Source organism: Aquarana catesbeiana, linkage group LG02 (genome assembly GCF_042186555.1).
Source record: "Aquarana catesbeiana isolate 2022-GZ linkage group LG02, ASM4218655v1, whole genome shotgun sequence".
Classification (NCBI taxonomy): Eukaryota; Metazoa; Chordata; class Amphibia; order Anura; family Ranidae; genus Aquarana; species Aquarana catesbeiana.
The window spans coordinates 467,507,924-467,531,839 of record NC_133325.1 but is presented as its reverse complement, the minus strand read 5'-3'; the positions used below and the strand labels follow the sequence as shown (position 1 = coordinate 467,531,839).

The 23,916-nt window shown below is 43.7% G+C and overlaps 1 protein-coding gene across 1 annotated transcript in view; it reads right to left on the bottom strand.

Annotated features, from left to right (window-relative positions):
• AMPD1 (adenosine monophosphate deaminase 1) overlaps positions 1 to 23,916 on the bottom strand; it is a 178,427-nt gene that overhangs the window by 134,223 nt on the left and 20,288 nt on the right. The window contains exon 2 of the mRNA XM_073615697.1: positions 1,653 to 1,827. Within this exon, the coding sequence (XP_073471798.1) occupies positions 1,653 to 1,827 (175 nt within the window). The remainder of the gene's footprint in view (positions 1 to 1,652; positions 1,828 to 23,916) is intronic.

Here is a 23,916-nt window from a genome sequence, read left to right as displayed (position 1 = left end):
TCACAAAGACTAACATTGGCAAGTGGGGGCATAGACACTATTTTTTTTTCAGTCTGCCAATAAGAAGACTACATATCAGCTGCTCTTTTTTTTTTTACAAATGTAGGAAGAAATAGTGTCAGTTGTTTACATGAAAGCGTATCTGAGCACAAAAACAAAATATATAAATGTAATATATTTCAGGGTACCGGTCCTTAGATGTGGTGGTTGCATTATTTTTAATTCATCAGACTAAAAACATTTTTATCAAGTGCAGAAAAACAGGATTTGTGTGAATGCCGAGAATAATCACTGTCACAGCTGCTTGTGCTCTGAACCTAAACTGTCAAGCTATTAAATGGCTGGTGTCATAACTGATTACATGTGCAGCACCATGATAAATGTAGCTCAAAAAGAGGCTACAAAGGCAGCTTCTTTGGCTGTAAAGCATAGATGGGTTTAGTTCCACTTTAAGGAACACAGGATTCAGTTAATCTGAGACAACTGGGTTATACTGACACCTACAGGATGGGATCACAATTATCAATCATGCAATTATATAATTGTAGCACCCTCTAGCTAGTGTGCTAGTGTGTATAGTTAACTGATAGTGTAGGTAAATTGGTTTGGCTGAGAGCCAGGCCTGGGTTGAAACTGGATCAGGGTTGAGTGACTCGGGGGGGGGGCTAGATGACTCAGCAAGCAGCATCTCTGGTGCCTCCCTCTGTTTTCTGAAACCTTGGAGAAACTTCCAGATGTAGTGGTAGGAGGTTAGGAGAAGCTGTTTGGCATATTTATGAGGTCCTTAACCAATCCCCAGCAAAAAGGGTCTGGAAGGGGGCAGGGACCTCATAAATAGGCATGCGTCATGCCAGCAGGGGCAGCCAGGTGGAAGATGGAGAAGTGCTGAGGAGGCTGGTGGTAGCTCTTGAGGGTGCCCCCTAGTCAGGAGGGTGACCTCGGGCCTGGGGCTTAGGTGCTGGAAGGGTTTCCCACAACACACGGAGGAAACCCTTCCTGGAGGCACAAGAGCAAGTGGGAGGACAGCAGGAGCAGGTCAGCACATTCAGAAAGATCTCCTGAGAAGTCAACCGGGTGGGCTGGTGAGTGTTCAAACTGGGAGTACTGTGGAAAGAGTGTCAGTCTGGGAGGACTGTGGAGAAGTTAACCAGGAGGGCTAATGAAAGGGGCAGCTGCAGCCAGGCAGGTTGGCAGTGCCTGAAGAGGTGGTGCTGGGATCAGTGACCACAGAGAGGAAGTGTTGGGGAAGTGTAAGCTGTGTCACCCTATGTTCATGTATAGGGGCTGCGAGTACCTTCCTGTAATGGACCTTGGCTACCAAATTGCAATAAGGTGACACAGCTGGAGTTCTGCAAGTGACTGCTGGAGGAAACAGTGGAGTGTATATAGGAAAAGTTGTCTCTGAAGTTTGTTTGAAGTCAAGTGGGCATCCCATAATTTTCCAATCCCTATCCTAGTTCTAATCCCTCAATAAATAACAAAAACAAAGTACAGGACTGTTTTCTGGCTCTGAAGTGTCCGTGAAAATTCGGTGTGCCTGGCTGTGCAGTGTGGGGATCCCAGTTACTTGCGGCCCTTAAGGGGGTGCGTTACATATTAAATGTATGATATGTTGAAAACCACTGGTATCGACTATAGTTTCATGTTTTTACCTTTTATCTTGAGCCTCCTTGGTATCTAGAAGAACCATGTGATCTTTCATTTCATGGTGTGCAATGGGGCAGTGTTCCACAACATCAAAGAGATTAAGTTCATCCTTGGTATCATCACCCAAAACCTCGGTTGCAAACACTTTCTCAGCTAATGTACGTATGTCTTCTTTGCTTTCTGCAGGGATGAAAGACAGATTTACTATAGATTAAATACAAACTCAGAAACATGAAATAACTAGAGATACAGCCTAAGTATTCCTGACAATGCTTTCAATAAAACAGTGGTTAAATGATGAAAGCAAGTGATCCAAAGCATACACAACAAACCACCTTTCTTTATGGTCTGTAGAGAAAGCTGTTTTTGATGCTCACAATAGCCAGACGGATTGCTATTTTGACTTTCCATACTGCATTGAAAGAATCACAGGGAAACCTTGGATGGTTTGGTAGACATGAACAATTCTTCCTCCAGACACTTGCATAAACAGGGATACAAGTCCAAAGACTTCTTCTATCAGGTGTTACTTGATTCAGAAGGAGGTAGATAAGGGGCATTCTAAGCTATTGTATTGCCACCAACAGCCTATCAATCAACAATTTATTTATTTACTAATAAAAGCTCTCTATTACCTAGGATTTATATCACCACTTACACTATTTAAATCGACCATTTGATTCTTTGTAATAGAAGGAGAAATGTTTGGATAAATGGATGCCACCCAACAACCATGTCGTGTGTTCTAATATAGCTTAAACTAAAACTAAAGGCAAAGCTTTTTTTGTTTTGGAAAGAGTGCAATGGGATTAAAACACTTATTAGTTTTTTTTATTGTTCTCTGTGCCCCCTTTAGGGAGATTCACCTATTGTCTATTTGTCCTGTTTACCGTTAACATTGAAAGTGAAAGTAAAAGGAAATCCCAAATTTTGGGTTGTCCCTAGAAAAGTAATAGGGAGGAAATCTTTCAATGGTCCTAGTTCTGGTGACCTGGGGGGCCCCAAAGGATTCCCTTATTTTGCAGGGATTTCCTCTCACTTCCTGTTTGGCTGTGGGACAGGAAATAAAGGTAAATTTCCCCAATAGGACACAGATGGTGAAAAAAATCTGACAGGGATTATAACCTTCCCTTACTCTATCCAAAAAAAAGAGTTGTGCCTATAGTTTTACTGTAAATCATGCTCAGAATCAGAAGCATTGCTTGCCTTGATAAAGTTATTTGCAGGCATCCTTGGACTTTCAAATGTGAAGCTAGAATGAGCTGTTCCTGAATTCTATAAGATGTTTTGACAAAAGCTACACATTTTCATTCTCTTAAAGCTCAACATTCAAAATGTGTTACCAAAAGATGATACTTTGCTTTATGGTTCAAACAATTACCCTGTGCCATGCCATTCTTGAGGAAGACCCCTGGGTAAAATATTCACAGTGGATTTGCAACTTGTAACTTGGCATACAAGATAATAAGGTGATAAAAAGACTCACACAAGGCCTGCCAGCTATATACGAAGATCATGTTCTTTAACACCTAATAGGTATCCGCATTCTTATATAATCTTGGAAATAGCAGTGTGTGAGCCTCATTTGGTTGATCATACTTGACCCACTTGGCCTCCTGCTAGATTATGAAGGGAAAATCTTGGAGGAAATTATGTTTACATATACAAGATCTCAAAATATTTTTATCACTAGCCTGCGCTCATTTCAATTATCCAATTATTATTTTGGTTAAAAAAAAATGTGGTTTCACATAGAAATGTTTTGCTTTCCCCTTTTGAGTCAGCAGTTGGAGCTCTACACTTCTTTACACAGGTGAAGCATTGCATCATTTTCAGCTTTGCTGAAAGAAGCCTGTATTTACAGAACTCTATAGGTCATCACAGCAGTGACTCATCTTTAATCAGATAGCTTATCTGAGGTTGCAGTCATACACACAAAGCCTCACAGCAAGTAGTGTCTGCTGTACTCTTTTTTTAGCTAATCCATGGTATTGTGATTTGTCATGTATAAAATGTATATATTGTAAATAATAAAAATAGATTTTAAGCAACAGTTTAAAAACATATAAACCTAAAAGAAACAATGGACCCAAAATTATTAAAGCATATTTTTTTACTAAATTCACAGTTTTGACATGTGTTAATACTATGTAATAGTACTGCACGTACTTGGCGGTACTATTGCATACCATGGCATACCCATTCATAAAATGTAGGTCATGGTATGTAACCTGTAGTACCCTACGGAGTTCTCTCTATCTAATGCAGCATTCGGAGGCGAGCTGGTCATTTGAACTTGACAGGTCTTTTTCTGAATTTAGTTTTTTTTTTCTCGAAATAACTTCATTCATTTAGGAGTTTCAGAGTTCCAAAGCTGGCAGAGTGCTAAGCACATTTATAAAGCCCATCACTGTGGTGCAATGTTTTCTTAAGCAATTGTGTGGATGTGTCAAATATATACTGCTGCTTAAAAAAATCAGCTGCTAAATGTTTAAATTTTGCCTATTCATTGCTGGTTCTCCCTCTAGACATTATTGGGAAATTTTCTTTATATTTTTCCTTTACATTAATCTGTCCAGAAAAACAGTAAATGTGACAGGGGTTGTAATGCACCCGGGGGGGAATTGAATTAAAATTCATAGTGGTCCGATCAGTAAAAATTTCTTTCAGCAGAGGTCCGAATCACAATTTTGTGCGATGACTCAGATCCTTCACATCACAGCTCCCCCTCCTCTTATCTAGGTACATAGTTGGTAAGTTTCAAAAAAGACATTAGTCCATCCAGTTCAACCTGTGTGGGTATGCATTTATGTCTCCAACACTTCCCATATCCCTGTATATTGGCAACGCTGAGATGACTATAAAAGAGTTTTTTGAAACTGTTAACATTTCTTGCTGACATCACCGATTGTGGAAGGGAGTTCCACATCTTTACCATCCTAATAGTAAAGAACCCCTTTAACATTAAAAAAAACTCCAGTACTGACCTGGGAGTCAATACCTACAATTCCTAGGCAGGTGTCTCCAAAAAAGTACTATTGCACCCAAATAACAAAATATGGATCTGACGCCTTTAATGGCTAAGTGTTTTTGTATTAGCCATCGATGATGCCAGATGCATATATAGTTTTTTGGTGCAATAAACCGCTTGTTGTCCAACTCCATTGAGTGACCGCGTGTCCTCTTGAGTGACCTGGGACTGAACAGTTTTCTCCCTATGCTAGAATCACTATTTAGATATTTATATATTGCGATCATATTTCTCTTAATCATCTATTCTCCAGGGCAAAAAAGTTTATTGTGTGTAGCCTTTCCTCATAACTGAGGTCCTTCAGCCCCCCGTATTAGTTGTGTTGCCCTTCTCTGAACTCTCTCCAATTTCAGCACATCCTTCCTGAGAAATGATGACCAGAACTGATACTCAAGATGTGGCCGTACCAAAGTTTTGTTAAGTGTAAGAGATATAGATTTGTCTCATGAGTAAATCTTATTTTTAATGCATGTTAATAACCTGCTGGCCTGGCTTGCTACAGCTTGGCATTACATGCTATTGCAGAGTCTGTCATCAACTAGGACCCCCAGATCCTTTTCTATCCTTACTTCTCACAGGGGTTCTCCCCCTGGTGTGTAGTTTGCATTCATATTTTTAGCCCCCAAGTTCATTACTTTACATCAATATTAAACCTAAATTGCTTTGCAATTGCCAACCCCTCCATTTGGTTGATGTCTTCTTGTAAACTTTCAGTATCAGGTTGTGAAGTTATTGCCCTGCTTAGTTTTGTACCATCAGCAAATACCACAATTATACTATTTATACCAACCTCTTTATCATTTATGAACAAGTTAAACAGAATTGGTCCCAGGACAGAGCCACGGGGCACCCTATCTATCACCTCCCATTGGACACTCCCCTGAAATCAGTTTCCTATCCAGATACATACACTATAATTGAGACCAACAGACTTCAATTTGTAAATTAGGGGTTTACATCATCTCCCCACAGTGCTGTCTTCTGCCCCCCTTCACATCATCTCCCCACAGCAGTGTCCTCTGCACCCCTTCACATCATCTCCCCACAGCAGTGTCCTCTGCACCCCTTCACATCATCTGCCCACAGCAGTGTCCTCTGTCCCCTTCACATCATCTCCCCACAGCAGTGTCCTCTGCACCCCTTCACATCATCTGCCCATAGCAGTGTCCTCTGTCCCCTTCACATCATCTCCCCACAGCAGTGTCCTCTGCACCCCTTCACATCATCTCCCCACAGCAGTGTCCTCTGCACCCCTTCACATCATCTGCCCACAGCAGTGTCCTCTGTCCCCCTTCACATCATCTCCCCACAGCAGTGTCCTCTGCACCCCTTCACATCATCTCCCCACAGCAGTGTCCTCTGCACCCCTGCACATCATCTCCCCACAGCAGTGTCCTCTGCACCCCTGCACATCATCTCCCCACAGCAGTGTCCTCTGCACCCCTGCACATCATCTCCCCACAGCAGTGTCCTCTGCCCCCCTTCACAACTCCCCACCGCCCATCCTACACAGCTGTGTCCTAGCCTCCTTCGTTTACCTACCTTACATGGGTACACAGGACAGCAGAGGGGAGGCACAGTAGCATTGGACAAAGTGAGAGAGTTAACTCTTCATATTAACCAGCTGTTGATTGGTTACTAGGATGCAGGAGGTCATAGCAACCAATCACCTGCTTGATAACTTGAAAAGTTAATAGTGCTGCTGAGCCTCCCGCCCTCTGTCCAGAATTATTTTGCCTCCCGCTCTGCTGTGAGAAAGACAGCGGTGGAGGCTGGGGGAAAGAACAGTCTCCTAAGTGGTACGACCACAGTGGTCCAGATGGGTTAGTGACTCAGTCCAGGTCTGGATTGTGGTCCACCACTTAGTGATGCCTGTAATATGGTAGAACACCCCCGGAACTGCTTACAACAGTCAGCTTTTACTGATATTGTTTTAATATTCTTTTCTAAAAGAAAAAAAAAAGTTGCTGAAACTGTATTAGCTGGAGTTAAAATGATTGTAAAGGTAATAAAAAAATAAAAAAACAACAAACATTTCTATACTTACCTGCAAACTTCCTCTGTCCAGGGTGTACATGCACCTGAGCCCCGCTGCTGCGTCCATTGACACAGACAGCAGGAGTCAGCCCTGCCCCCCGGTCCCTTATCTCTGGCTTTGATTGACAGCACTGGGAGCCAATGGCTCCCAGTGCCCCAGCAAAGCCAGCGAGACCCAGAAGTGAGGGGAGAGAAGTGATGCAGAAGTGCACTGCGCTGGATCTATGAGGGCTCAGGTAAGTACTAGGGGGATGCTGACACCTACATCATAATGCAAGGAATGCAATAAGGCAAAAAAATGTGTAGGCTTTACCACCACTTTAAATTTTAATTTGTCACATACTTAAAGCAGGACTAAACTGTTAATCAACATTAACTGTTTTTAATCCTTATACTGCTTCTTGGTTTCTAGCCTAGGCAAAACTGATGATATTGTACATCCCATTAGTCTTCATGGCATTTTTTACTTTCATCAGGAGGATGAATCATCTGCCCTTACTCAAGATGGCTGCAGCTAGAAATGTTAGGGGATTATTTTTCAAAGTGATTTCTCAACAAAATAAAGCATGGCGACATGGAAGGGTAGGTGAGTTTGCTGTGAATATTAAAAAGGAATTAACTAGTGTTTTCAGTTTTTGGTGCTAGATACAGTTAAGTTCCACTTCAGCTAAAACTACTTGCCCCTTTAAGATGATCCTGTCTATGGGCTGACAACACTGCAATGATTTTTACTGAAGAATTAAAAGCATTATCACCCTGCTGAAGGAAGGTGAAACAGATTTATTTGCGGGATCAAAACACAGATTTACTTGCAGGATCAAAACTATAATACACATGTGACTCTCTGCCCTATGTAGTGTATGAAATTTGTAGTGAGCACAGTTTTGTACTATTGTAATGGTTGCTGTAATTTTCATTTGGATTTCCAATGACAGATTTGCTGTACCCTTTTAGTATCAATAAATAAAGTAGAACATTCCCATCCCACATATACAGTGCCTTGAAAAAATATTCATACACCTTGAACTTTTCCACATTTTGTCATGTTACAACCAAAAACATAAATTTATTTTATTGGGATTTTATGTGATAGACCAACACAAAGTGGCACATAATTGTGAAGTGGTAGGAAGATGATAAATGTTTTATAAAATGTTTTACAAATAAACATGTGAAAAGTGTGGTGTGCATTCGTATTCAGCCCCCCCGAGTCAATACCTTGTAGAACTACCTTTCACTGCAATTACAGCTGCAAGTCTTTTTGGGTATGTCACTATCAGCTTTGCACATCTAGAGAGTAACATTTTTGCCCATTCTTCTTTGCAAAATAGCTCAAGCTCTGTCAGATTGGATGGAGAGCCTCTGTGAACAGCAATTTTCAAGTCTTGCCACAGATTCTCAATTGGAGAACGTGTCACGGAATCACACTCCCGCTGTCAATCAGCATAATTCAGTACCACCCATCACACTCCCTTTCACTTTCAATCCTTCCCACAACCCGCTGTCCACACAGCAGTACAGACTCCCATCCACCATTATCCTATTTATGCTTCGCCACTGCAGGAAACAATCATTCAGGAGATGTAGACCTCATTGTGTAATCAGTGGCGCCACATGCCATTGCCTGCACATTGCTAATAGTTACGTGTCTGTCCTGAGCAGTGACAGTGGGCTATAAGGTCCATGTATGCTGTACACATGTAAATGTTAGGACAAATGGTACATGCGTACAGTGACAACTTATACACAGGTTCTTTTAGCAAACAGATCCTACATAAAAACAATATGACCATGTTCATGAGACCCTTTTATTGGATTTTTAAAGTAGTAAATGTGATACATTTTTATACAGGTCTCTACATCACACCAAAACAGTGGGATTTGGTTACCATCGAGGAACAGTCCCCGAACAGTCCCCGAACAGTCCCCGAACCTTGGCACACTAAATGTTTTGGAACTACATTTCCCATGAATCTCAAGCACTCTGCAGTGTAGTTGAGCATGATGGGAAATGTAGCTCCAAAACATCTGGGGTGCCAAGGCTCACCATTACTGCTCTAAGGCCTCTTGCACACGGTACTGATGCTTGAGCATCAGCATTTCTGGACATAATTTCAGTGTCTTTTTGTCATTTTGTGTTGTGCGCATTTGCACGTATAATACTTTCCATAGATAAAATCTATAAATGTTCAAAATAATTATGCTCATATGTGCATAGTCACGCGTATTTGTGCGAAACAATCCAAAATACTGACCGGGAACACAGATTTTTCTTTTTTTTACTCAAGAATACACAGAGCTCAAAGAGTAATGTACCATGGGGTTATTGTCTGGGATTGTTCTAATCTTTAAGGGCCACCCCTGAGTGCGGCCTCATTAGGTTAGCCCCCCTATGGTAGGGCACTCATAAGGCCTCGCCTACCCTCCTTTTAGCATTCTAAACACTCTTTCAGGAAATAAAACTGTTATTTTGGGCGTACTTTGGCACTCTTTTATAGTTGTATTTAAGCCTCCTAAATCATTGGGAGTGGGGGGGGGGGGGGATGAGTTTCGGGCACGTGTTTAGGGTAGTGCTAGTAGGTCACTAACTAAGAAGTCAGTGGTCTAGGTATCATTGTTAACAATTGTATTTTACTGTTCGGCCCTGCGTGGCCTAACTGTTTAATGGCACTGTTTTTGTGGGGCCACCAGTGTCTTATATTTTATACTTCATAAAAAACACTCAATAAAAGAATTTACCCCAAAAAAAAAAATACACAGCGCTTGTTTACGTGCCTGTACAGGCATATTGTAAGCAATGGGCTGCATTTTAAATCAGTAAAAAACGCTGCAGCGTGCAAGACGCAGTAGTGTATTTAGGTTTTGTGCTGCCCTAGGCCTGACTCTAAACTTGTGTACCCCCTAATTAAAATATGACCCACCCCTTCCTGTCAAGGCCACAACCCTTGCTTTTTAAGACCTGCTCTGAAATTTGAAACACTAGTTCTGAGAGCGGGGGGGGGGGGGGGATGGATTGCCTTAATTTGCATAGATTTTCTCTCACTTTCTGTTTGGCTATGGGGCAGGAAGTGAAGGGAAATCTCTGCAATGGGACATAGGCTATAACCCTCCCTTACTCTATCCAAATGAAAAAAAAAGTGTTGCCTATAGTTCTACTTTAAGCACAAAATTCTGATAATTTTATGGAGAGGACTAAGAAGATAGAACCATGCCAATGGTGCAGCAGAAAACAAAGCACAGTGTGGAAGGTTTGTGGTCCATGATGATAGGACAGTCAAAACAGTTGCAGAATGCCCGCCGCCCACATACCGGAAGCAGTGTGGCTGCTTTATGGGGGCGCTAGACTAATTTGCCTCTCAGCCCATTCCTCCTCATTAGACTGGCACTACACCAACAGTGTAGCACAAGCCGGTGGGGACTCTTTCCGTGCTGCCCCCCTGCAAAGTGCTGCCCTAGGCCTTGTCGGCCTAGGCCAGGATACAGCGCTGGCAAGAGGACTAAATGACGGACATTTGGGAGCTATAAAGCCTCTCATTATGACAGCAGAGTAACTAAAGACACATCTCATAATTATGAAGGACTCATAATTATGTAGGAAATTAAGCTAATGATGTAACTTCATGACCCCACCACAGAAAAATGTCAATATGCATTCCATAGCGTGTTCTTATTACTTATTATAATCCTGCACCTCTCTAGTTATAAGATCCTAATTTGCACATTGCTTATCTAAACATTTGTATATTTTAATCCTCACTGAGACCTTGTTTGTTTGCTGCTACGCAGTAACTGTAAACTACTCATTGCAAAGCTGCAGAGTACCAAAATAAACACAGCATCAAGTATCCCACTTTTCACCAAGTACATTCAATATGATTCATGAACAGAGACAGAATGAGTGTTTGTAGCTGAAGTTTCCAGTTGTGGATGTCTCAGCTATTTTCAAAAGCATTTCTGATGAAAAATTGAATTTATTAGTAGACTTTACAGTTTCTTTCATTAATGTAACTACAATATACTGTACATATGCATGTATCCATAATTCTCTAAAAAAGTAAATGTTTAATCTAAAAGGCATTTCATACAGTACCCTACAAATGCTTAATTTACAAATTAAGTTCTTTCTGCATCAATGATATTGTATGTGCATGGAAAGAAAATTAGTTGCAAGAGCCTGTCCACAGAGTAGTGAGTGGTGTACACCAGGGCTCTGTCCTGGGACCAAATCTGTTAAATGTGTTCATAAATGATATAGAGATTGGTATAAATAGTTGAATCTCAGAGTTTGCTGATGATACAGCGTTTGCTGATACAAGTAGGGCAATAACATCATGTCAGGCTATAGCAACTTTACAAGAGGACCTAGTTAAACTAGAGGAGTGGGCAGCTAAATGGCAGATGAGGTTCAATGCAGAAAAATGTAAAGAAATGTACACGGGGACTAAAAATATGAATGCAAGTTACTCGCTAGGGGGGAAAGCTCTGGGGGAATAGAGGATCGAAAAAGGTTTGGGGGTTCTAGTAGATGACAGGCTCAGCAATAGCATGCAATGAGAAGCTGCAGCAAGCAAAGCTAGCAGACTATTATCATGCATTAAAAATGGTATTTGCTCAAGAGATAAGACTATAATTCTACCACTTTACAATAATATGGTTCAGCCACATCGTGAGTATGTGGTCCAGTTTTGGTCACCTATCATGAGCAAGAATGTCCTTGAACTGAAGAGAGTCCAGAGAAGAGCAACAAAGTTAATAAGGGGCTGGAGGACCACAGTTGAGGAATGAGGAATGGCTAAAAACATTAAACTTATTTTCCCTGGGGGTGTGTCCAAGATGGCGCAGGGAACAGACGCTTGTTAACTGAGCTCCGGTCTCTAGCTTCACATCCTGCTAAAATCCTGGTCTATGAAACCCGTCCCAAATCCACTCTTCAGCTGAGATTCTGCGGGAGGATCGGGCGATACCCGGGGGCAGAAAATTTGGGCACAAATCGAACGCTGCAACCCTGGTGAGTACCCGTATTACGCCGCAGCCTACTCCCCACAAGGCTCTCCACATGGAGACCCAGACGGACCCACTGCCTGACGGAGCCATACAAACCGGCTCATCGGCATTCGAGGCCCTGATGCTGGCGATATCTACTTGCCAAGCCACGCTGACAGCCAAGATTGAGCATGTACAAACCGAAACGGCTCTTATCAGTAGAGACATGGACAAGTTCTGTGACCGGATGACAGAGGTAGAACGATGGGTCTCGGACGCGGAGGACACCCTGAGAGACCACCACACAGACATCCGGGCCTTGCAGTTAAAAGTGAAAAATCTGGAAACCAGAGCCGAGGATGCCGAGAACCGCAATAGGCGTAATAACCTGCGGGTCCTTGGCCACCCGGAGGGAGCGGAGGGAGATGACCCGGTAGGCTTCATGGAAGGCCTATTACCAGCCTTACTGCCCAGAGCTAAATTCTCCCCGCACTTCTCTATTGAGAGAGCCCATCGTATACCAGCAACCAGAGGCCCGCAGGGAGCCTCACCGCGCACTTTCATATTCAAGCTATTGCACTACCGAGACCGAGACACAGTGCTGTGGGCAGCCTGTCTGCAAGGAGAACTTAAATTTGAGAACATGAAACTCCTTATATTCCCGGACTACACCGTGGAGACCCAGCGCCAAAGGAAGGCATTTGACCATGTCAGCGGAATGCTACACCAGAAAGGGCTAAAATACAGCATGCTTTTCCCAGCTAGGCTGCGGGTCCAGGACGGGGAAAGAGTCCAGTTTTTCACCTCACCAAGAGACGCCGAGGCCTGGGCTGAGTCGCTCCCTAATTAATTTCTACCCAGTATGCTGTAATCTTTGCACCTTGGCCCACTGTTTGAGCCCTCTGTTTGTACTCCTGGACTAAGATAATACCCCCTCTAATCGTAGGGGACACCTTGCTGCATTACAGTGGAGTTGTGAGTGACTTGCTCCTTTCTGCAGCGAACGCCCCCATAAGGCTTCTTTTTCTCCTAGTGAATGCTTGCACGGGAAACCCCACGAGCGAGAGACCTCAAAATGGCGCGGAGACTGTTCCCTTCCTTCCCCGGAGAGGCCATGGAGCGGTAGGTTGTGGAGTGTTAGTTTTCTGACTCCTTGTCCTACCTTGCACCTGCGGAAAGTGACTGCTCAGCGTGCCATTCAATGGACTGCACAACTCAGACATATGCTGACCTTAACTGTCTAGGGAGATTCCAGAGTCTCCTGGGCCAGGGGGGTTGATGAACCGCTGCAGCCCGTTGACTGGACCGTGAGGCTGTCCTATTTATACAGGTTATGTGTCCCCCCACCCCTGTTTTACGCACAGATGAGGAACTGGTTGGCTGAGCCTACTCATGATAGTTATTTTTGCAGAGATTAATCTCCTCGGAGGATGTGATAATACAATAGAAGGTACTGGTCCTGATTGTGCAATCCTATCTGACTCCACTTATAGCTATCCTGGAATGCCCCAGTCTGGAAATATCCTGGTGCACTGGGAATGTCTGCACGGGACATCCTCTTTAAGGACATGAACTTCTCCCATCCTGTACAAATTTGGAGGGGCAATGTTTGCAGTAGGGTCAGGGTTCATAATCATAAGATGCCAGTAAATTTAAAATAGATTCCGCGCTTAGGATAGTGTGGGTTGCTGCCCACCCTTTTTGGGTTCCCGAAGGAACTTACAGAGGTATGTATAGAGAATGGGGTGATTGGCGCTACCCTATATGGTGCTAAGTGGTTTGTCAAGAAGCAGTATAAAATTATTCTACTAAACTCCTTACACCAGATCAAAAGTGAACGTGCTCCCACATGGGAGTATGATAAGTGAATAGTAGAAAAATATATCAGTTCTTAGATAAGCAATATGTAGAAAGCGTATATATCTCCAATCTAAAAAGTGAGTATGTATTAGGAAATTAAATACATGCTAGCTCCGATTGATTGTGATTCAACCAAATACCATAAAATAAATATAAATTATAAGTATAGATATAAGAACTGTATAACACAAAAGTGCAAAGGTGTCCAGGGGTATCCACACCTTACCATACAAACGCTAAGCGTGTGAACATACCCCACTGGGGGATCACTACAGTTGCACTACCTGCCGTGCACGGAAGTCACTTTATTTATGGAATATTGAACATTTTGGGACTACTTATATTATATTTTTATATTTTTTGTTTTTTTCACATCTATATGCATTTTTGATTTTGATTAGGCTTCGGGCTATCAAATTGGACACTTAATACATTTATGCTTACTTGTGGATATTATTGCACTGTATTAAGTGGTGTATGTTCACACGCTTAGCGTTTGTATGGTAAGGTGTGGATACACCTGGACACCTCTGCACTTTTGTGTTATACAGTTCTTATATCTATACTTATAATTTATTTTTATTTTATAGTATTTGGTTGAATCACAATCAATCGGAGCTAGCATGTATTTAATTTCCTAACACGGACTCACTTTTTAGATTGGAGATATATATGCTTTCTACATATTGCTTATCTAAGAACTGATATATTTTCCTACTATTCACTTATCATACTGCCATGTGGGAGCATGTTCACTTTTGATCTGGTGTAAGGAGTTTAGTAGAATAATTTCATACTGCTTCTTGACAAACCACTTAGCACCATATAGGGTAGCGCCAATCATCCCATTCTCTATACATAAGATGCCAATAATCTTTATTAGTAACAGGGGTAGATGTTTCTATTAAGTTCCCCCATGTTTGAAGTATGTGCCCCCGGGGACCCAGAAGATCTACACAAATAACCTTGCCGGACTGTATAATGAATACATTGTTGGGAGGCTGAATACCTCTTGCACATTGCCCTCATGATGGGCTGGATAGCCCACTTTTTCTTGGGGAGGGAAGCCCACCCACTGAACTGGGGGATGGGCGGGGTGGGGGTGGGTTCAGTTGGTTATTTTGGACTGCTGTTGCAGGCCCTAAGTTATTATTGTTTTTATCATTTTTCTGGTACAAGACAGTACTGATGGTGGTTGTTCTGATTATTACTATATGGTTGTCATTATCTCCTCTGTGCTTCTGTGGGTCCAGACACCCGGTTGAGGGAAGTCTGATCCATATTTATCCTCCCATATTATCTATAGAAATTATAGATGTCTTCCTTTAAGATAATATCCTGGAACACAAGGGGCCTTAACTCCCCTATTAAACACTCCCTGGTATTTCAATTTGTTAAGACGTATCACCCTCATATATGTGTGTTCCAGAAGACCCATTTAGTTGGAAGGAAGACCTTGAATCTTAAAAAAATGTGGGTGGGATACCACTACCACTCAATTCATTCTACTTTTTCTAGAGGGGTAAGTATTTTAATCCTCAAAACACTCCCTTTCAGACTCCTCGATCTGGCTTTGGATCCGGGGGGCAGGTATGTGGTGATCCATGCATTAATCTATGATATGCTGTGAGTAATAGTGGGTCTATATCTCCCACCCCCAGCCTCTCTTCAGGTTTTGAACCACATAACGGCCAAAATTGCTGAGTTTTCCACTGACAATGTAATTATACGAGACTTTAACCTGGTTCCGGATGCAGAAATTGATAGGTTACTTCCTTCTGGTACGTCCCCTGCAGGGGACTTGCAGATTGGGCTGACACCTACGGCCTCTATGACCTAAGGAGATGGAAATTCCCCCAAGCTAGAGTGTATACATGCCACTCTGCCTCTCACAGGACCTTTTTCCGCATTGATTTAGTCTATGCAGAAGGACATGTTCTCCCTAAGGTTCCTGATATGAAAATCCTCCCCCGTGGTATTTCGGACCACGCTCCGATCCTACTAGAGCTAGATGTGTCGATGGCCTCATCAGATAAACTCTGGATATCGTCCAGATACTGGGTCTCGGATACGGAGGTGGAGCCGAAATACAGGGAGGAATTGGAGTCATACTGGAGGATAAATACTTATTCGGCCTCGGCCTCCTCGGTATGGGATGCCTTTAAGGCGTATTCCAGGGGACAGTACCAGAACATAATAACAAAGGTCCGTCGGGAACGTAGAAAGGAGCTTACAAATCTAGAGGCGGTGAGACAGGAGGCTTTATATGTTAGGTCACCAGACCCACAGTCCTATGCCCGATTGCAATCCCTTTTACGTGAGACCCTTCTGTTGAGGACCACTCTGATGCAGAAGAGACTCTTACACCAAACACAGAGGATATTTGAACAGGGGGAAAGGACCGGTCACCTGTTGGCCTGGCTCTCCAAGGAACAGTCCATAGGTATGACTATAGGACAAATCCGGGCTGCGGATGATTCACTTCTTTCCACTCCAGGTGAAATCAACCGCGAATTTGCCTCCTTTTACCAAACATTGTATAGATCTCGGGTGACTTTTGAACCTGTGGAGCTGATAGCCTACCTTGAGGACATTGATATTCCGACTTTCACCCCAACCTATGCCAATAAACTAGATGCCCCCATTAAAATTGAAGAAATCCAGAAGGCACTAAAAATGATGCAAACAGGTAAGACACCGGGACCGGACGGTTTCCCGGTGGAATTTTATAAAATGTTTGCAGAAAAACTGGCCCCTAGACGGGCCACCTTCCCGACTCCATGCACGATGCGGTGATAGTCGTCATCCCCAAGCCAGGGAAAGACCCGACTCTCTGTTCCTCCTACCGCCCTATTTTTCTCCTTAATTTTGACACAAAAATTCTCTCCAAAATTCTGGCAAACAGATTAAACACAGTCATCACGGCCCTGATACACCCTGACATGACGGGATTCATGCCCGGGAGGGGAACAGACATAAATATCCGTTGACTACACACACATATAGCAATTGCCTCATCTGATAGACCAGGGGTGGTGGCCTCACTCAACGCTGAGAAGGCTTTTGACTCGGTCGAGTGGGGCTACCTCTGGGCGGTCCTTGGCAAGTTTGGGTTCGGCCCAGATTTCTGGCCTGGCTCTGGCTGCTATATACCCAACCCAGAGCCCGAGTCCGCACTAACGGGTCCTCTCTGGGGCGTTCACACTGGGGAGAGGTACGAGGCAAGGATGCCCACTCTCCCCGGCACTATTCGCCTTAGCTCTAGAACCTCTAGCCATCCTTCTTAGAGCAGACAAGTCGGTCAGGGGGCTGCGGGTGGGTCCTCTGGTAGAGGTCTGGGTCTTCCTGTATGCTGACGACTGACTCCTGTATTTGGCAGATGCTTCTGCCTCCCTAAAAGCAGCCCTAGCAGTGTTTGACAAATTTGGACAGTTTTCTGGCATCAAAATTAATTGGAACAAATCAATCCTTTTTCCCCTTAGTCAATCAATGCCCCTAATAGACAGAGGAATCCCTGCAATGGACGTATGAATTCACCTACCTGGGGGTGAGAATAGGGAATGATCTTTCAGGTTATCTAGACAAAAATATAAACCCACTGCTCTCCCAGCTCCAACAGAAGTGCTCCACTTGGAAATCTCTCCCTTTGACCCCGGTAGGAAGAGGAAACCTTTTAAAAATGATATACTTACCGAAACTCTTATATTATTTTAGACACACTCCAATCTCTATTCCCAGATCCTTCTTCCACCGGTTAGAAAGTATAGTGATCTCCTTTATCTGAGCAGGGAAACCCCCAAGAGTAGCAAAAAACATACTCTACCTCCCATTATCTAGCGGTGGTTTGGCACTGCCCAATTTTTTTATATATTATTGGGCAGCTGTCCTAGTGACGGTGAGGTTATGGTTTTCGCAACCACATCAGAATCCAGCAGTCACTCTGGAGGCAGCCCTCTTAGGATCATACTCAGCCCTATCTAACCTACCATATAGAGGGGTGAAAGTTAGCCCTGCAGTGACAGGCCCTATGAAAGCTACAATCCAGGTGTGGAAATCCTCCAGAGCTGCCCTCCTGAAAACTTCATGTATCTCCCCACACACCCCACTTTGGACTAATCCCATGCTCCCTCACCTATTCTCTATCCCATACCCGGCGAGTTGGGCCAAGAGGGGTATTGTTAAACTAAGGCAGGTTATGCCTAAGGATGACATAATCTCGTTTCGAGAGTTGCAACTAGCCCATAACCTGCCGAGAACTTTCCTATTTAGGTACTGGCAGCTACACCAGGCTCTTAGAGCTCAGTTTCCCTACCAGGTGACACTTGAACCCGATCCGATTGAGCGTCTCTTGATTTCGGGGATATTGGAAAAACCTCTCTCATCCCTGTACCTCCACCTGTCCGCAGCACACGATGTTAAAACTAATAGGTCCATGGCCAAGTGGCAGGCTGACATCCCCTCTTTAGGGGAAGAAGAATGCGAAGAATGCCTAACTACATTCATTCCATCTATGATTGCGGCTAAGGACAGGTTTATTCAATTAAAATTTATACACAGAGCCTACTATACGCCACAACGGCTAGGGAATATTTATCCTGGACTTGTAATAGATGTGATGTAGATGCAGGCACCTTTTTCCATGTAGTCTGGTCCTGTCCCAAATTGCGCCTGTTCTGGAGCTCGGTGGCAGACACCCTGGGAACAATATGTGGAGTTATAATACCGCTTGATCCCCTAACCCTGCTATTGAGTAATTTGGCAGATATAGAAGGAGACCGATATGTTAAACTGTGCCTAACCTACTCTTTATTTTATGCTAGAAGAGAAATACTCCTTAGATGGAAGCAAAAGGACCCCCCATCCAAGGAGATGTTGCAGAAATCGATCAATAATGTACTACCACTATACCGCCTCACCTATGAGAGTAGAAATTGCCCACAGAAATACAATTAAAAAATTGGTCAAATTGTGTTGACGCATGCGGTTGAGTCCTGATGTGGAGGGATGACTCACATGGAGGCTCTCGTTAAGATTTTACTCTAGACAGTGGGGAGGGGTTGGGCCAGTACCTCCTTTTAGAGGTTAGGGTTGCATCATGCTTACTATTGGTTTAGGGTAGGGTCTGTTCTGCCCCCCCCCGTTTTGGCTGGGGATCGGCCCCCACTGAACCAATTAGGCTCTCTCGCTTTTGCTTATTTATAGTTCTTATACGAACACCCCCAAATGTATAACTCACCTGCTAATAATATAAACTTGTAACTTGAATTTTATTTATTCTAAACATCACTTTGAGGAAGATATGAAACCCTTCTGCATGTACTACTGAAGGCATGTAAATGATTATCTATTATCGGATCCTATGTATGACACCTGATATGTTTGTACTGTCTTGTTCAATAAAAAACCTGTTAAAAAAAAAACGTATTTTCCCTGGAAAGAGAAGATATGATCATGATATACAAATCCTTAAATGGGGACTATATTATTTGAAGAAAACTATTTCATCTTAGGACTCTAAAGAAGAGACACGGCCACACAATTAAGTTGGACGAGAAGCAGTTAAATCTTAAACTGCGTAACGGGTTCTTTACTGTTAGAATAGTAAGGTTCAACAGTTGATGCTGTCAGGGAATGTTTAGTAGTTTTGTACATATTTTCATTCTTTATGTATCATAGTGTCATTAGACCAGTGATTCATCCCTTATCTGATGGCTCAGTTTCAAACAAAAGGAGCTGCAAAGCAAGCTGGTACTGCTGTGCTGTTAAGAAAATCCATAGTATTCTGGGAATCATTAGTCATGCATAAAAAGTTTGTAAAAAAAAAAAAAAAAAAAAAAAAACACTTACCATATATCCTCGAGGATTAGCCAACCCGAATATAAGCCAAGGCACCTAATTTTACCACAAAAAAAAACTGGGAAAACTTATTGACTCGAGTATAAGCCTAGGGTTGGAAATGCAGCAGCTACATATTATATTACACAGGCAAACATATGTACACAGACACACACACACAAATGTACACAGGCACACACACGTATACAGACACATATACACAGACACACACACACAACCTCCCCCCCCTTACTTGTCGAACAGCCCTTACTTGTTAGGTGGTGTTCCTTGTCCCACTCCCAGCTTTTGTGCAGGACACACGAAGGGTGCACATGCAGGAATTTACCAGAGGGGGCAGCAAAGAGCCCGATGTCAGCTCAATAAAAACGCACACACATTCCAAAAGCCAGCGCAGCCACGGAGCTCTCCTGCACACGCCCCTGCCTTCTCCCATCCCAGCCAGACAGCCGGGCCTTCTGCCTGACTAGAGTATAAGCCGAGGGGGGCTTTTTCAGCCGACATCATCCCCACAAAACTCCTTAAAGAATGTTCTGGCACCTACTCTGACACACCTCATAAATCAATCATTCAAAGAAGGGACTGTACCAACCTCCCTCAAGCAAGGCATCGTCAAACCTCTGCTGAAGAAACCCAATCTTGACCCTAAAGACCCCAACTGCCGCAGACCGATAACAAGCCTCAACACCATCTCCAAGATTATGGAGAAAGCAATAGTACTGCAACTACAACGCCACCTGGACACACATCAACTCCTGGACCCACTGCAATCAGGCTTCCGCCCGGGCCATGGCACAGAAACAGCACTCCTCAAAATATGGGACGACGCCCTTGAAGCAGCAGATGACGGAGAATCTAGTCTCCTGGTACTGTTGGACCTCAGCGCAGCATTTGATACAGTGAACCGCAATACTTCACTTGTCCGCCTCTCAGAAGTGGCAGGAGCCACAGGTCTGGCGCTAAAATGGCTTGCATCCTTCCTAGAGAATCGCTCTCAGACACTGAAACTAGGAACATTCACCTCAGAAACCCAGGCAGTCTCCTGCAGAGTTCCCCAGGGCTCACCCCTGTCACCAGTGCTATTCAACATCTACATCCGCCCACTTCTCAATATCATCAGGAAAACGGACCTCTGTTTCCACTCATATGCCGATGACACCCAACTCTACTTTCGCATCACCGGACAAAAAAAACATCATCAACAATTAGAAGAATGCCTCAGTTCAATTGATGATTGGATGACCATCAGCTCCCTCAAACTTAACGGTTCAAAAACAGAACTTCTTCTCCTACATGCCAACAAAAATTCCAAAATGAAGACCCCGTGGACACCCCCCACCATCCTCGGACAGACCATCACTCCAAGCCTCAAAGCCAAGAGTCTCGGAGTCATCTTTGACTCAGGAATGACAATGGATGCTCAAATAGGATCAGTGGTGAGCGGATCCCACCATCTCCTCCGCCTCCTACGCAGACTCATCCCCTTCATCCCAGAAGAAGACAAACCGACAGTTGTGGGAACAATCATCAACTCCCGACTCGACTACGCAAATTCGCTCTACATAGGACTACCCCAATATCAGCTTGCGCGCTTACAACTAATTCAAAACACGGCGGCAAGACTGTTAACAGGAAAAAAACCCTGGGAATCCATTTCACCATCCCTAAAGTGCCTACACTGGCTAACCGTAAAGAATCGGATCAAATTCAAGACCCTCTGCCTCACCCACAAATGCATACAAGGAAACGCTCCGCTATATCTTCAGGAGAAAATAAAACACTACACACCCAATCGCAGCCTTCGATCAGCTAACCAAAACCTCCTCATCATTCCAAAATATCGCTACAAAGCAAAGGGAGAACGAAGATTCGCAGTCCAAGGACCTCGACTATGGAACGCTCTTCCGACCCACATCCGCATGGAAGAAAACCATCAGGCCTTCAGGAAAAAACTAAACACCTTCCTTTTCTAAGAAGCTGGCAACAGAGAACGCATTCTAGCGCCTTGAGGCGATTTAGTTCGCATTTGCAGCGCTCTACAAATCCTTCATTCATTCAGCATAAAAAATGTGCTGAAAAACTCGGTTTATACACGAGTATATACAGTAAATAGTGGAAAACAGGTATAAATCAAAATGTATCAACCTAAAAAAAATTTAATAAAAGAGGAGCTCCTGTCTCCCCCCAAAAAATTAAAAGTCAGCAGCTACAAATACTGTGGCTGCTGACTTTTAATATAAGGACACTTACCTGTCCAGGGATCCAGCGATGTCAGCAACCGAGCCGATTCTTCAATTGGCTTCGGGTGCAGGAGCCGGGCATCTTAGGTAAGGGAAACCGTCAGTGAAGCCTTCCAGCTTCACAGCCGGTTTCACACTGCACATCTATGAGTCGCGCTGCGCTTTCTGAATGGTCTTGTAGCCTTCTGGGACCTGTGTGTGTCCCAGAAGACTGCGAAGGGGAAGGAGGAGGGGCAAGACATCATTGTAGATTGCTGCAGCAATCTGAGCAGGAAGTGGGAGCGGATGCTAACAAGTGGAGCTTTCTCTTTTGGGTGGAGCTCCGCTTTATGTTTAAACCATTATAGGTTATGACAGGATAAACTGCGTAAGTCTCTTCTGTCAAAGATGCTTCTTACTGCCTGTCAGCACTTTTTTCTGTTTGTGTACACTGAGCTGCATATGCGCAGGCTACTGTACAGTGTACTGTCTGAGTATGATTCTTTGCTGATACAAAGTAAATTTCATGCACATGTGCAGGAGTTATATCATCTGGGCCCAAACATCCAATAGGCCAAAGACTCAGAACCCAGAAAAACACCAGAAGATGAAAACTTTAGCAACGAAGAGGAGGGCTGGCATTGCAGTGCTGGAGGAGTTTACTTTGGTAGGTAAGTACTAATATGCTATGCATACTAGCACATTATAGCTAAACATCCTTGGGGCACATTTTATTTTTTTGTCCGTGGTTTACGTACACTTTTAGGCGGGTCTGTTATAACGCATTGCTGCAGCGCAATAATGTGAACTTTTTTGGTTGATTTATTTCATTGAGAACCCCACATTCACTGTATCTTATACGGGTCTTACGGTTGCTAGTAGGGATGGGCCGAACACCCCCCGGTTCGGTTCGCACCAGAACATGCGAACAGGCAAAAAGTTTGAGAGAACACTATTAAAATCTATGGGACACAAACATGAAAAATCAAAAGTGCTCATTTTAATGGCTTATATGCAAGTTATTTCCATAAAAAGTGTATGGGGACCCAGGTATTTCCCCGGGGACATGTATCACTGCAAAAAAAAGTTTTTAAAACAAGAGTTTTTTCAGAAGCAGTGATTTTAATAATACTTAAAGTAAAACAATAAAAATTAAATATTCCTTTAAATATCGTGCCTGGGGGTTCCCTTAGTCTGCCTGTAAAGTGGCGTATCTGTGTAATGTGTAGAACAGTGCCACAGCAAAATTACATTTCTAAAGGAAAAAATGTCACTTAAACTTGCTCGCAGCTGTAATGTGCTGCCAGCTTCTGGCAATATAGATGAAACATCAAGGAAAAAAAAGGAGCAAGGGTTCCCCCCCCAGTCCACGCCAGGCCCTTCGGGTCTGGTATGGATTTTAAGGGGAACTCCACGCCAAAATTTTTTTAAAAATTGGCATGGGTTCCCCCCCAAAATCCATAGCAGACCCTTATCCGAGCATGCAGCCTGGAGGTCAAGATGGGGGGGTGAGCGAGCGCCTCTCCCCCCCACCTCCTGAACCATACCAGGCCACATGCCCTCAACAAGAGGAGGGTGTTTCGAGCTTGTTAAAGGGGGCTTCTAGATTCCGATAAGCACCCCGCCCGCAAACCCTGACAACTAATGGCCAGGGTTGTTGGGAGGAGGCTCTTGTCCCCATGTTGAGGACAAGCGGTCCAGTATGGTTCAGAGGGGGTGCTCGCTGCCCCCCCTTCCTGGCCTGCCAGGCTGCTTGCTCAGATAAGGGTCTGATATGGTTGTTGGGGGGACCCCAAAGCAATTTTTTTTATTTTAGTGTGGAGTTTCCCTTAAAATCCATGCCAGACCCAAAGGGCTTGGTATAGATTTTAGGGGGACCCCATACCGTTTGTTTTTTTAATTCTGTCATAGGGTTCCCCTTAACCACTTCAATGCACTGTATTATATACTCTGCACCATATAATCCAGACGCTGCCGATGGTTGCTTGAACCTATCAGCCCTGGGTGCTGAGGACTAAAAAATTGTTTAAAGGTATTGGTCAGCCGGCCACCTTCTCCACCACTCTTCCTCTGACCGAACGAAGCCTCAGAAACATGTTGTCCAGCACCAGGAAATGGTAACCTCCCAGGGTCTGGAAAGGCATTACACAAACTTCTCTTTAAGGCGTCCTGAAGATGTTTCATCCTCTGCTCCCTCTGTGAAGGCAGGATGAGCTCTGCAATTTCACCCTTGTAACATGGATCAAGAAGGGTTGCCAGCTAGTAATGATCCCTCTCCTTGATACA